Source organism: Rattus norvegicus, chromosome 9, assembly GCF_036323735.1.
Source record: "Rattus norvegicus strain BN/NHsdMcwi chromosome 9, GRCr8, whole genome shotgun sequence".
Classification (NCBI taxonomy): domain Eukaryota; kingdom Metazoa; phylum Chordata; class Mammalia; order Rodentia; family Muridae; genus Rattus; species Rattus norvegicus.
The window spans coordinates 68,509,708-68,524,716 of record NC_086027.1 but is presented as its reverse complement, the minus strand read 5'-3'; the positions used below and the strand labels follow the sequence as shown (position 1 = coordinate 68,524,716).

Sequence of the window (15,009 nt, the reverse complement as noted above, 5' to 3'; positions counted from 1 at the left end):
CACTTTCAATATTCAATCCAACTGGATGTAGTAGCATATGCCTATAATTCCACTGAGGTAGGAGAGTGGCCAGACTGGGCAACATAGTAAGACTCTGTCTCAAAAACAAACAATAATAACAACAAAAAAGAAAAAAGAAAGGTGGGGGCGGGGGGAAGCAGGAGAAAGAGGAAGAGGAGGAAATAAAAGGAGAGGGGGATGGGTTCAGTTTGCTACCCCGGGAACTTTTAGCAATGTGTGGAAACACTCACGCAGTGAGTGGGGTCTGGCAGCGTTTTGTAATGCGCAGGCTGGCTCCTCCTCACCAACTATCTGGAACCTTGATGTCGCCCAGTATTAAATCACAGATTCCAGGAAATCTCACATCTCAGGTTGCTCTGTGCTGGATGATTTTGACTTTCTGAGCCTTACCTCTGAGGGCTGGTATTGCATGTGTGTGTCACTGTGCCTGGTTTTATGTGGTCTCAGGGATCAGAAGCAGGGCCATGTGCATTCTAAGATAGACCTCGACCAGCTGAACTACATCCCCAACCCCCAGTCACCTGTGTGTGTGTGTGTGGCGGGGGGGAGTGTTCCGGATCAGACACCGGGCTTGCCTATGATAGTCAAGCACCGCCACTAAACTATAGCTCACATTCTTGCTTATTATTTATTTTTATATAAATTGTTTATGTTTTTCGCTTCTGTTTCTCACTTCCTATGTTGTCCTTTTAAAAATGAAATGCAGTCCCCACCAAGGACACACAGTACTATTAACGTTAATGAAATAATTGCACATTTTTCTTTTTTACGTTCTCCTCTCCCACTGCAGGGATGTATTAACGTCTCCTTCTGAAACTTTCATTTACAATTAGCATTCTTTTTAGGTGCTGGGCACCTCACCCAACCTCAAGCCTCTCCCTAGAGGCCTTGGGGAAGAGGAAAAGCATGTGCCTGCAATTGATGTCAGTGACCCACAGAGGGAAGAGGAGTCCTGGGCTCTGAAGGCAGCCTGGGAACTAATTTCTCTTAATCAGTTGTAGGGCCCCAGGAGGACCCACAGGGCAGAAGGGGAAATAAATCTGAAGGAGAAAACTAAACTCTATGAGGAGCTGGAAAGACCTGTATTTTCAGAAGGGCACCATACCTTTAGGACTTAAGAGCTGGCACAGCTCCATGCCTGCTCAGCTATTAATATGCAAAAAATGCCTTCATAAATACTTGATTCTGCTCACAGTGGGGAGGCCGTTCATTTGAAAGGGGAAATGGGAGCTTGGAGTTGAAACTTGTCTGCTTGTCTCTTTTCTCTTTTTTTCATCGCTCTTTTCATCTCCACAGTTCTCCCCTTGTAGTCTCCTTTCCCCCTAGTTCTCTGACTTATCCCCTCTTCTAACTCCAAGGAAGTTGCTGATGGCAGATGCGGCGCTCGGTTCACTGATGAACTGGGCTCTGAAGCGCGGAACCTCGGGCTAGGTGTAGTAGGGGTGCCTCAGGGCCTTTTCTTGGAAATGGTACGGGGAGGCTGGAGCCTTTTTCTGCTTGGGTTTTAGCGAGGCAGTCACTCAAGACTCGGAGCAGAAGTTTTTCAGTACTGCCGGGAGGGGGCGCACGGGGGCAGCCTCCGGACCCCAGGGCTGAACTTGGACAGCAATACCAGGCTTTCTTTCTCTCCCTCATACTCCCTCACACTTCCCAGTCTGGGCCTGTGACTTCTCAAAGGTCTGCTGTATCCAAAAAGTTCCACCATTGGGATACTCAGATAGTACTGTGACTTCAAACCAAACCAAACCAAACCCAAAAAAAAGTATTTTGTGTGAGTGCACTTCCATGAGCAGACCCTAAAGGGTGGCGGGAGGAGCTGAGTCAGTAGGGATTAATAGAAAAGAAAGAAGGGCCTAATCGCTGTTACTACTGCTGTTGCTACTGTGGCAAGCCGGTTTTGTGCTTCAGAGCAAGAAAGGCCCTAGCAGCGGCAGGGAGGCTGTGGGTTGGCCCATCAAGGTAGGGAACTGAAGTCTGCTGGGCAGAAATTTGTTTCTAAATCCTCCCACATGCTTTGTAGTAAACGTAAAATTAGTCATTTGTGGAGTGGGTTGAGGAAGTAGTTAAAATCCGAGGCAGTTATTAACCTAATAGAGGGCCCTGAACTCAAGAAGAAGGGGGAGGGGTGAGAGAGGCAAGAGGAAGTCCCCTGTACCCTGCACCCCGTTTTTCTTGGCTTGGTGGCTGGTGGGGCTCCCTAGACTTTTACTCATAAGGCTTCTCCTCTCGGGGTTCCTTTCAAAGGAAGGCAGGCTATGGTGACACCAACAAACTAAGAAACTCAGAAAGGAACCCTTTCTCCATTCTGCAAAGGAGGCACAGGTATTCCCGGAGACTGTGAACTTACCAAGGCCTTGCAGATGAACCAGGCTTGGACCTTAAGACCCAAAGTTCAGCCTGACTGCAAAGTTTATCATCGAGTCTTAGTTAGTCTGTCACGGCTGGGTCACTCTTTGCAGACTCCTCCAGTAAAGCTGTAGGGCTGCATGAGTTTGGACCGTGCAGGAGTACTGGAGGTATTTGCATGGCCTTTTGAGCTATGGGATTTCCAAAATACACTGTATGTTCTTAGTCACAGGTCTCTATTATGTTGTTATTGTTATCACTTAAGGTCTTCAGTGTCTTCAATGGGGGCAAACAACACACACACACACACACACACACGTACACGCATACACACATACGTCTAGTAGTTTATATGTTACACACGTGTGTGTGTGTGCGCACATGAGTGCGCGCGCATGCATGTGTATTGTTTCTGTAGTTCTTCAGGAGTGGAGAGTGGCCTAGGTATGCTTTGCTTCAGTGGAGGCCTGACTTGGGCCTGGTGTTTGACCGTGAGAGCTCAGTTCAAACACATGCGTGAACAGTTATTTCTGCTCTGATTGTTCAAGTGCTGGAGAAGAGAGGAATGGCCAACAGCAGCAGAAGTTGGAGAATAAGGGAGGAATGGAGAGTTTGCCCTCAAGGCTGTCAGACTGGGGAGGGACCTAAGCATCCCGAGGAGCAGTGGTCAGCATCTGCCTCAGGTGGTCCCTGGATTCAGCTCTAGGAATTCCGTACTCGCTTCTCCTGAGACTGAAGAGGATGTCACTCTCGGAGCTTCAGATAGAGGCCCACTTACTGATAAATCTGCACACATCCCTTGAAACATTAGATATTCCCAAGCCACCCAAATTATCACCTTCCTTCTTCATAATTATCCTGTGTGCATATATGCTCATGGGCGTGTGTGCATGTATGGTGTATGTGCCCATGGGTGTGTGTGTGTGCGTGCATGTGTGGTGTGTGCTCATGGGTGTGCATGCACACGTATGGTCAGAGGTTGGCATCTGGTGTCTTCCTTTACTGTTCTCCATGTTATTTGTTGATGTGGTCTCTCACTAACCTGGAGAACATCCATTCAGCTGGGCTGGCAGCTCAGTGAGCTCTAAGGATCTGCCTGTCTCCCGCTCACCTCCCACAGTGCTGCCATTACAAATGTATGCTACTGTATGTGGGGTCTGGGGATCTGAACTCAGCCCTTGCTTATGTGGCAGGCTCTTTGTTGATGGGGCCATCTTCCCAGCTCCTATCCTGGATGACTTAAAACCAACAAGTGACAACAAACTCGATCACTATTTTCTCTCCTGACTTGGAAGGAAATGTGTCCTCTGGCTTTCAGCTGCTGGTGTCTGTACTCTTACTCTTGTTCTGACTTTGTAGAAGTCTGGGGAAAGTCTGCCTTGATTTTTCACACACACAACACAATCCAAATTCCAAGCTTGAGAGTAAAAGGAACCGGGTGACGGTACAGTTTACCTGCTCATTTTACTGATGAGACAAATGAGGCCCAAGGAGATGAAGAGGCTCACTCGGGGTCACACAGCAAGTCAGGACAAGAACCTCAGGCAAGTTTGGACTCCCAGTGTTGTGCTCATTCAGAGTCAATACTGTACCTGACTCTCTGCTGCTTCAGCCGAACATGAGGAGGTTTTCTCATAAAGACTCCCACGAAGACTGGCTCTGGCTCCAGTGTTTGCTATGGTGAAAGTCAGAGAGAAAGGGCATCAAGGCATCAGCTCCAGGTCTCGTGAACTCTCATATGAGCCACATCCATATATTCTCAGCTCATGTGCATTAAAGATCATAAACACACACCCATGGCGTTCCTGGGCACCAGCCACAATCTCTAGAGACATGTCTGAATACCTTGTTGAGTTGGGTTAAACTTTATATTCAAATTCAGACTTTCTTGTTTTGATTGGTATTTAAAAGAACAAAAGTAGAATCTTCTTGTTACCGGAATTCAGATAAAGCCGAAATTTAAAAGGGAATATTGATGGGAAACAAACTGCTGATGCTGTTGAATATCAATTCTTGTATGATCACGCTTTGCTGAAATAGAAAAATGCTTCTGAAAGCGTTCAGGGAGAGATGAGAGATTTCCCCTGCTCCTCAGAGGTGGAGGCCCCAAAGGCTGGCTGGACGACGCAGCAGAGAGAGGCGATGACCATTGTGGCTGTGGGCATGATGGTGCCCTCCACATGGGCCAACGTGGCATTAGCCTGTACTGTCTGTCACTGTCCCTGCCACAGCTTACCACAGACGTGCAAATTAAGACCCAAGAGGCACAACTGGCCATAAACTGATGGAAATGTTTTGAAATGATGTGTGTGTGCCAATGCTCATGGGTCTGTGTCTGTGGATGTGGATGCCCATGGAGCCAGAAGATTGTGTCAGATCCTTCTGGAGCTGGAGTTACGGGCAGTGGTGAACTCCCTGATGTGGGTACTGGGAACTGAACTTGGGTCTTCCATAAGAGCAGCAAGTGCTCCTAACAACCATTGGACATTCTCCGCCCCCTGCGCCCGCCCCTTTGGTGTTTTGAGACAGGGTCTCACGTAGCTCAGGCTGGCCTCAAATTCATTGTGTAGCCAAGGATGACCTTGAATTCCTCCTGATCCTCCACCTTTTATCTTCCAAGTGCTGAACTTGGAGGCACTTGCCACTATACCTAGCTTCCAACTGGTAAAGTTTTGTGGAAGGATTGAATTCATGGATTTGAACTCCATGGTGCTGTAAGACAGGGTGTTCATGAATAGATGTCTATTTAGGGAGTGACATTTAGCTGTGCATATGGCTCTACTCAAGTAAATAATAAGTCTGCCCTGAGATGACAACGACTTCTCAACACTCATCAGTGGCCTTAGGCGCCTGTGGCCATGTGACAATCTGTATTCTCATTGTTTGTTTGTTTAAGGTTTATTTAATTGTTATGTGTACAATGTTCTGACTGCATGTGTGCCTTTGTGCCAGAAGAGGGCATCTGATCCCATTATAGTGAGTCACCATGTGGTTGCTGGGATTGGAACTCAGGACCTCTGGAAGAGTAGTCAGTGCTCTTAACCGCTGGCTGAGCCAAACCTCTCCTCATCAGTTTTGATTCTAAGGCAGTGTCTGTCTCTTACAGGATCACCCTTTTCTGTGTTCCCTCAGATATTGTTTTCTTCCTGATTTGTTTGAGAATGGCTCATGCATAAACTTAAAACACATCTTAAGTTTAAATCAGATAGGGGAAACTGAGGCTCCAAGAATGGATTTCTGTAGCTTCAAGCCTACACTTTAAAAAAGCTGGATCAGAAACCAGACCCCAGATGTCCTGAGCTGTGTCTCATGCTTCCCTTCCGTACTCCACTGCCTCTCGTTAGCCTTGCCACATCACACACAGCTGCCTGGATCCATCCTCCGGACAGAGCCACCCAGCAGAATTGTGCTGCGACAAGGTTCACTTCACAGTGTCTTGGAAAGAACCCTGGGTCTTTCAGAAATGAAATGTATAAATCCTGGTGCATAAGGGAAGTTCTTGCAACATCAGGAGAATGAGTCAGTCAGCCAGAGTTCAAGAAATGTAAACACATCTTTAGATAGGAGACTGAAAAATCACTTAAGGCTTCTCATCTCTTGGGTCAAGACCTTGGTAATTTACTGAGGTCCATGCTGTCAAGGAGGGGCTGAGACTCCAGCTGCATTCCTGTGAGATAGAGCAATGGGGGTGTGAGGGGTGGGTAGGTGGGTGTGTGGGGTGGGTGGGTGGGTGTGTGGGGTGGGTGGGTGTGTGGGTTGTGTGGGGTGGGTGTGTGGGGTGGGTGGGTGGGTGTGTGGGGTGGGTGGGTGGGTGTGTGGGGTGGGTGTGTGGGTTGTGTAGGGTGTGTGGGGTGGGTGGGGTGGGTGTGTGGGGTGGGTGGGTGGGTGTGTGGGGTGTGAGGGGTATGTGGAGTGGAGGGGTGTGTAGGGTGTGTGGGGTGTGAGGGGTGTGAGGGGTGTGAGGGGTATGTGGAGTGGAGGGGTGTGTGGGGTGTGAGGGGTGTGTGGAGTGGAGGGGTGTGTGGAGTGGAGGGGTGTGAGGGGTGTGAGGGGTGTGAGGGGTGTGTGGAGTGTGTGGGGTGTGTGGAGTGGAGGGGTGTGTGGGGTGTGTGGGGTGTGAGGGGTGTGTGGGGTGTGAGGGGTGTGTGGGGTGTGAGGGGTGTGTGGGGTGTGTGGGGTGTGAGGGGTGTGTGGAGTGTGTGGGGTGTGTGGGGTGTGTGGGGTGTGTGGGGTGTGTGGGGTGGAGGGGTGTGTGGGGTGGAGGGGTGTGTGGGGTGTGAGGGGTGTGTGGGGTGTGAGGGGTGTGTGGGGTGTGTGGGGTGTGAGGGGTGTGTGGGGTGTGAGGGGTGTGTGGGGTGTGTGGGGTGGAGGGGTGTGAGGGGTGTGTGGGGTGTGTGGGGTGTGAGGGGTGTGTGGGGTGTGTGGGGTGTGTGGGGTGTGTGGGGTGGAGGGGTGTGTGGGGTGGAGGGGTATGTGGGGTGTGAGGGGTGTGTGGGGTGTGAGGGGTGTGTGGGGTGTGTGGGGTGTGTGGGGTGTGTGGGGTGTGGGGTGTGTGGGGTGGAGGGGTGTGTGGGGTGTGTGGGGTGGAGGGGTGTGAGGGGTGTGAGGGGTGTGTGGGGTGGAGGGGTGTGTGGGGTGTGAGGGGTGTGTGGGGTGTGTGGGGTGGAGGGGTGTGTGGGGTGTGTGGGGTGTGTGGGGTGTGAGGGGTGTGTGGGGTGTGTGGGGTGTGAGGGGTGTGAGGGGTGTGTGGGGTGTGAGGGGTGTGTGGAGTGGAGGGGTGTGTGGGGTGTGTGGGGTGTGTGGGGTGTGAGGGGTGTGTGGGGTGTGAGGGGTGAGAGGGGTGTGTGGGGTGTGAGGGGTGTGTGGGGTGTGTGGGGTGGAGGGGTGTGTGGGGTGTGTGTGGTGTGTGGGGTGTGTGTGGTGTGTGGGGTGGAGGGGTGTGAGGGGTGTGAGGGGTGTGTGGGGTGTGTGGGGTGTGTGGAGTGGAGGTGTGTGTGGGGTGTGTGGGGTGTGTGGGGTGTGTGGAGTGGAAGGGTGTGTGGGGTGTGTGGGGTGTGAGGGGTGTGTGTAGTGGAGGTGTGTGTGGGGTGTGTGGGGTGTGTGGGGTGGAGGGGTGTGTGGGGTGTGTGGTAAACCTCCCTTCTAGAGCGACAAGGGGGAGATCTGCTCTTGTGCAACCAGGCCACAGCTGTCAGCTGAGGGTGGGGCCTTCTTCCTGTTTCAGGAGCTGGTATGCACAACCAAAGACCTCATACTACTTCAGCTTACTTCCTGGCTGCTTGAACTCGCACACAGCCTTTCTGTGATGAACATGTCTGCCACTATAGAGATATACAGAAAGCACAGTCCCTGGCTGCCCACCAGCTCCCATTAATCTAACCGCTGGCTTTTAGTGGGAGATAACGCTCCTCATTAGATAGCCGGGCTATTCAGAGGTAACCCTGCCTGGATGGATTTCATCCTCAGCCCCTGCTGCCTTCTCCAAACACTCAGACATTAGAAGGTGGGGAGAGCGTCTGATTTTACCATGGGACTCGCGCCTTTAGGTCTCCTTCTATTTAAATCTGCGTTGACAATGTTTAATTCCCAAATTGCTGTTTTAAATAAAAATGAAATACAATTACATTTACTCCTACTGCTTCAGAGTGCTTATTTTTCCGGAGTGGGAGGAACTCTGATGGGATCCATCTGGGAGCAGAATAGAAACCTAACTCCAAGGAACCGCCTTATCAGGACAGGTGGGCCACCTGGCTCCTCCTTCATGCATGCATGCGTGTCTGGGCTTGGTAAACACTGGCCCTGCAGGCTCCGAAGTAGCCAAATGGTTTCCAGGGCAGAAGCTGTTGGAGGTGCTGGCAGGAGCCTCTTGAAATCTGTTCAGGGCCTTTTTCCACACTCCATTTCTCAAGAGCACACCCTTTGATCACCAGACTGCTGTCATAGAATTTCCTTCCTATCCCGCAGGGTCACCGTCAGGCAGGAGATATATCTGCTGTTACACAGACCTGAGAGTGCCTTTGCCTTCAACAGCTTGGGCAGGGCCTTGCCGGCCCCAGCTGAAACCAGTAAGAGAAAGCCCCGGTGTCAGCCCTGGTACCTTCAAGGTTTTGTGTTTTGGTCATAAATGGAAAGTGCAAATGCAAATTCCAGATTATTAAAAACATTCTTCCCAGGGTAAACGTAACTATAAAAGGAAGGAGACAGCAGTGAGCTGACCTTTCCTTAAAAATGTCTAAAAATACTTTATACGATGTGACTCAGGACGCTTATGACCTATGGAGTGGGATAATAAATTTCAAGTCTGTTGAATGCAGGAGACCAAGACCCAAGATGCCTGTTGGTGATGCCATTATCAGATTTGTAGGATAAGATTTAAGGCTTTGTTTATGCTACACGTTCTCCTTTTAAATCTTTCTGGCTGGGAAGGAGGGTGAGATAGGCACATTCAACAATTGCTAGGGACCTGAGAAGGCCTCCAGGCCAGAGACGCCCCCGGGAGGTCCAGCTAAGAAGTCTGCCTAGAAACTATGAGTCAGTTAGAATTTAAATATGGCCGTGCCCCGCAAATGTGAGAGCAGTGTTTTTCTTCCAGTTTGGGCTATCAGTCCTTTTATTTACGTATAGTTCTTAGACCTAGATCAGTCTCACAGGTCTAGCTTTTGGTTTGGGGAATACACACTTCTTTCAAAAGTTCATAATTTTTGTTTTTATGAGTCCAAAGGCTCATGGCAGTTTAGCAAGCCTAAAATGGAATCCAAACCGCACTATGGAATTTAGATTTCAATTGTGTGGCAATAAATATCAATGACTTAGAAGACCCCCCCTAGTGAAGACCTGTCGTAAGATTCATAAACGTGTTCTGGGATACTGTCTTTGGTTGCCCGGGATGGCCCATTTCTCACTTTCCCTCCCCCACCCCATGTGCCCTGCTATCCAGGCATTACAAGTTGCTTGTACTTCTCCTACTCTGCTATGTTCTCTAACACTCCTGAAGTCTCTTTCCCTCCAGAATCCTTTCTTTTCCATTTGGCTGGTTCCTAAATATATCCATAGAAACTCTGCTATGAGTTTTTTCTTTCCTTCCAAAAGCAACAACCTCCATACATCTTAATTTGTGTTTAGCTCAACGCACTCACCTACTGCTGGGGTCGCCCTTTAAGGCATGGCTCTGTGGATCGCATTGTTGTGCCTGGATGGTATTTGTTGCTAGCAGACTATCACGTGGTGCGGCTGAATTAATGAATGGGCGATTTCTTTGTGCCTTATAAAATAACCTGACTCATACTTTGTGGAGCATGTTCCAGTCTTGGTGCTTATGTTGGTTTTTCAAGGGAGGAACTGTAGAGAAACCAACACTGGTGCTATTCTCAGACCATGGGCAGTGTGTGGAAGAAGCAGGAAAGACAGAGACCAAGAGGACAAGGCACCCCCAAGGACAGGGCACCCCGGAGCAATCTCCTGCTCCAGTCACACACAGTCCCAAACGGCAATGGAACAGAAAATCATATTTATGGATTACTGGCTAATGAAAGTAAAAACTTTTAGTTACTGCAGCAAAAGAAAAGCTAACGTTTTAAATTTTATTATAAGAGAAATTCCCTTCTCTTAAAAAATCTATGTGAGCCTTAAAATATAGTGTTAAGTCCTCTTCTCTGTGGGTCCCTTGTGTCCATTGGTGTTGCCAGAACAGCAGATTCCGGGAAGAACCATGCTGAGGGTTTCCTTGCACCCATGGGTGCTCTGTTTACTGCAGGCTGAGCATTCTCTCAAGGTAGCTGCCACAGCCTGCTCCTGACTTTTTAAACAAATATTATACTTTAAAAAGTTGTCATTCAGTATATCCCTGACCTGTCTTATTATGCTTTTATTTTTTATTGCTGCTCAGTGTGTCCCTGACTTTTAAGTTTCAAAGAGTCCAGACTGACTTTCCGGTGTATAAATTACCTACAAAGCCCATCAACTTTGTACTATTTTTAGAATCCTATCCATTTAATCTAAAAATTTTCATTAAGACAGAGTTGTCACAAACTAAGAGTGTGTGACAGTTCTGTAGATGACTAACAATGGGTGCTTTGCATCCTCCATTGCAGTTGGCTCACGGGGCATCCCCTAGTTCCAGGGTAGTGCTCTATCTATCTATGTACTCTTAAAAACAAAGTGTGTAGCGGAAATCAGGCACCAGAAAAGCTAAGAACTTTTTCTTATGATCAGTGAGCGAACCAAGGAGCCAAGCAGAGCTCTCTTGCTCTGGAAACCAGAAGAGGGACTGTATGAGAACATGGGGACAATCAAAGAGAGGCCCCAGTGTTTGGATGTCAGACATCTGTAACTGCAACCATTATCATCATCAGCACCACCACCATCACCTTAATTATCGTCATTGTTTCACGACAGGGCTCCGACCTAGGAGCTGCTGTGTCGGTCACTTCTATGTAAATGTTGAACAAACGGACCCAGAAACTGCCCACCAAGGATGCTGGCCAAGAGAGAGCTTAGGTGGGGCCAGCCTGTCAGTCAGCTTCTTACAGAGCTTGTCATCACGAGGACATGACTGTGTCTTTTCTCTCACTTTTCCAAGCCCTGGGAAAAGCAATTCCTCCTACTCTGCTGTGCCCCAGCTTCAGGCTGGGCATCCTGTTAACACAGTAGGTCCCTCACTCAGGACTCATTGCTGCCTCCCCCAGATGAACAACAGGGACCATGTGTCCTTTTCACCAAAGACTCTTTTTAGGAGAAGAGCCTCTGTGTAATCATACCTTCACCCTTGCCTGAAACAGGCAGCCATGTCTATGGGTGGAGGAAGAGATACCAAAGTTTGTGTGTCTCTGTGAGAGAACGAAACAGAAAAGGAATTTTAGAAGGGGTAGAATTGCCCTCAGTTCTCCCGTTGAGACAGGACCCACAGAGGTTTTCTAGACAGCTTCCTAGTCTGCAGTTGTGCAGGCTGAACTGTGTCCCACTGTAGGGGGCGACAGTCACTTATCGTCATAGGAGCTTTCTACTTCCTGGTTTATGTGGGGGGGCTTTGTATTTCTGGTGGTCTAGGCATGACATAATGAGTTCATGAGTTGAGAAGTCAGGGTGAGTTTTTAAAGAGAAAGCTGACTTTTCAGGTTAATGGCAATTAGAATGGACAGATCCACAGACTGAAAAACAATAAAAAAATCTTAATAAGAGTATGAAACACTTGGAAAAAAATCATTTTCTTTGCCCTAAAATGGGGGAAACATAAGGTCAATGGATGCCTGGCTTTAAGCTTTTGAAACTGCATGGATGGGGTTGGGGATTTAGCTCAGCGGTAGAGCGCTTGCCTAGCGAGCGCAAGGCCCTGGGTTCGGTCCCCAGCTCCGGAAAAAAAAAAAAAAAAAAAAAAGAAACTGCATGGATGCTTGTGGAGAGAAGGTTGGTCTAGGATTCAAAAGCCATCGAGGAGAAGGCTGATTTTATTCAAGGTTTTAGAAGAGCCCTGCAGGACTCACAGTGCTGAAACTGTGAGCAGAGTCTTTGATCAGCGAGAGCACTGTCAGTTGATGCTGGCTACGTGCAGTGGCAGCTGCTGGTGTGTGATGACACCCTAGGCCCAGTCTCCAGCCACAGCCTCCAACAAAGGGTGGTTGGGACCAGGGCAGACAAGAGGGATTCTGGCCCTGGAGACAGACATTTTCACAATTTTCTCCCTCTCTCCTTTTTCCAATCTGCTAGAGTCACCCGGGGTGAGAATTGTTGTAGCTGTCCTTGTTAGCCAAGATGAAAATGAGTTTACACGATGCTGCTTTTATAGCTGAAGAGGATGAGGTCAGCAGACCTGAAACTGAAGGGACAGAGGTGGGAAGGGGGAGGGAAGAGGTGGGAGTAATAAGGGGGGGAAAATCACAGAGCAGCTTAGAAGATTTAAGCTTGAAGAGACATATCTTCCAGGTAAATTACCCACCCAAACTCACTTCCAAGTACTTCCCCCTTTAAAATTCATTTTGCTTCATTAGTCTGTTAGTGACAATAAGTGTACCAGAGTTTGCCAAGGAAGGGGCAGCACGGACCAGCGCAGCTGCAGTTCCTCAGCCTCCTGTGCATCTGGTGCAAGCGCACAGGCAGTCACAGGCACGCCCAGAGCCCAGGCTGAGAAGGCAAACCTGGAATCCACAGAGCCAACGGTGGAGGGAGGAAAAAGCCATAATTAGTGTTAATTGTTGACCCTCCAGTTCAAGAATAGATACTCTGGAGCATGGAAAATGAGAACAAACATTAATTATTGAGTAGGGACCTTGGAGACAGACACTCTGGATTAAAAGGAGAGAGATAAATTGCATAATGAATGTTAATTTTCCCTCCTAGAATTGAGTGGTCTGGTGGTTGAACGGGAAAATGGGGCTAGAACAGTCCTGAAGGAGAAACCTTTGTGGGGGTGGGGGAGGATGCGGGAAGATTACACACACACACACACACACACACACACACACACACACACACACACACCACTTTCCGTTATGCTCCTCACCTGCTCCCTTTGTCTTCTGGCTCCTAAGAAATCTGTTCTCAGGATGGCACAGTGAACTGCTAGGAAGCCCAGACCTTTCTCTACGGTAAAAACTCCAATCATACTGCACTTCCGGCAAGCACATGGCTGCTTGTTCTTAAACTGGGGGAGATGGGGGTGTGTGTGACTAGAAATAAGGAAGCCACGGGAACTGTGGACCTGTGGGTGCTGCTGGGGAGGTGGGGGGCTGCACATTGTGGGCTCCAGGCCATAATTGTTGTTTTATCTTAATTACAATATACCATACATACAGCACCCCCACCCCACATTGGTAATTTCTTAACTGAAAGTAAAAACAGAAGAGGGTAATTGTAGCCAATTTTGTGGACACTACAAACAGGCTTGTCTCTGGCTGCTCAGGTTTTATCCTCACATTAGGGCAGCCGCATGGACGGGGAGTCTCTGCCCAGTGCCTTCTGTCCAGCTGTCCATTGGCTGCCGTCTGGGTAAAGGGTGACTGGAGCCCTCTGCCTCTTCCCATGGTTTTCTCATGAAAGCAGACACTCACACATTGGGTCGAATAGTGTCTTTCCTCAAACGTCTGTGATTCCTTGTCATCCAAAAGGGAACCTTTCAGCTCTGGCTGGCACGCAGACCTTCTCTGGGCTGGCCCTGGCCTGCCTTTTAGCCCCAGCACCATCCGTGGACCAGGCTCTCAGTTCATACTGGACCACATGCTCTCTGCTTCCCCACCTCTCTTTGTCTCTGTTCATGCTAGTTCCCCATCAGCATAGCCCCCACTGCTTCCTCCTGTGTACTGATGTCTCAAGGGTCATGCACAGGGAATCCCTCCATGTGCAAAATGCACTTCCTACTCCCTTAGGCTCACTCCTTCCTTAGCGGCCCTGAGTCCTGTTGCTTGGATCTAGACTCCTTGCAGCGAAGTTGCTTGTGAATCTGCTTCCCACCTGGATTGTAAGGTCCCTGCACAGTAGTTACAGTGCTGGGTCCAGAGCCCGGGGAAACCCGGAAAGTGAGAACAGCACTCTGCAGGTGTGTAACTGGGGGAGACGGAGGGCAACAATGTGGAATCCTGGAGATACTCATTTATTTCTCTTGCATGTAAGAGTGGGCGAATCAGTGAAGTTATCTGGGCACCTGGTTCTTTAAAACGTATTGCTTTGTCATCCCATAGTTTTCTTCCCTGTGGCTGAAACCATTTTTGCTGTCGCAGTCAAGTGCAAAGGTAAAAAAGAGATGAAGAGAGAGAGAGAGCAAAGAAATGACTTGGAAGCCACACACATCATTTCCATTCGCATTGAGCACACAGCCGGAACTAGGGGCAAAGCATGCTGGGAAATACCATCCTGAGTTAGGTGTCTGTATGTCCAAGTAACATTCAGGGATCAGGATTCTAATTAGCAATGGAGGGAATGGACATTTGGGAATAGTTGAACACTCTGTGATTATAGTTTCAACCAATATTTATGAGCATTTTCTGTAAGGGTGACCTGTGTTTTCTGGGATGTTTGGAAGTAGATCAGAGAAACTTGCCTTTGGGAATTTTACTTCTAAAAGAGAAAAAAAACAAGAGCCTAGAAAATCAAGGAAGCGAGGCAGATGTTGTGCACATCTGTAATCCTGTACTCAGGAGGCTGAGAAGGAAAGGAAGGTAATGGGTTCAAGGCCAACCTGGGATATATAGCAAGGCCCTGCCTCAAAAACAAAACAGCAAACAGAGGGTGGGGGCGGGGACGACATGATATAGTGAGAAGAACTTTGACTTAACAGGGTATAGGAGACTGCAGCCCAGATTTACCACACAGAAGTTATATAACTGGAAAAAAAAACCTCACATATCTTTAGCTTCCAGTTCTCTTATTCTGAAATAAGAGGGCCTCAAACTATGTTTTTCTGTCCTCAAGCAGCCTAGCATGGACACGCTATGCAATCCAGCCAGCCTGGATTGCACCCTGGGAAGGGAAGAGTTAGCTATGAATACACGGGAGGCACAAACTCCTTTAGGAAGCTCAGCCCGTGTCTGTTTGCTCTGTTGGTGCCCTCAGCAAGTCTCACTAAGCGCTTCCTTTGCACGAATGTTGGAGATGGTCACCTGCATATTTCTCTTAACTTTAGGAACTCCAAAAGGCAGGGGACACAGAATCTGT

General features: G+C 48.8%; 1 protein-coding gene across 14 annotated transcripts in view; it reads right to left on the bottom strand.

The window, feature by feature from the left end:
- Kiaa2012 (KIAA2012 homolog) overlaps positions 1-15,009 on the bottom strand; it is a 145,692-nt gene that overhangs the window by 74,434 nt on the left and 56,249 nt on the right. For 11 of the 14 annotated variants that reach the window (XM_063267614.1, XM_063267611.1, XM_063267612.1 and 8 more), the window contains 1 exon segment: positions 3,960-4,042. In XM_063267614.1, coding sequence (XP_063123684.1) covers positions 3,960-4,042 — 83 coding nt within the window. 14 annotated transcript variants of the gene reach the window in all.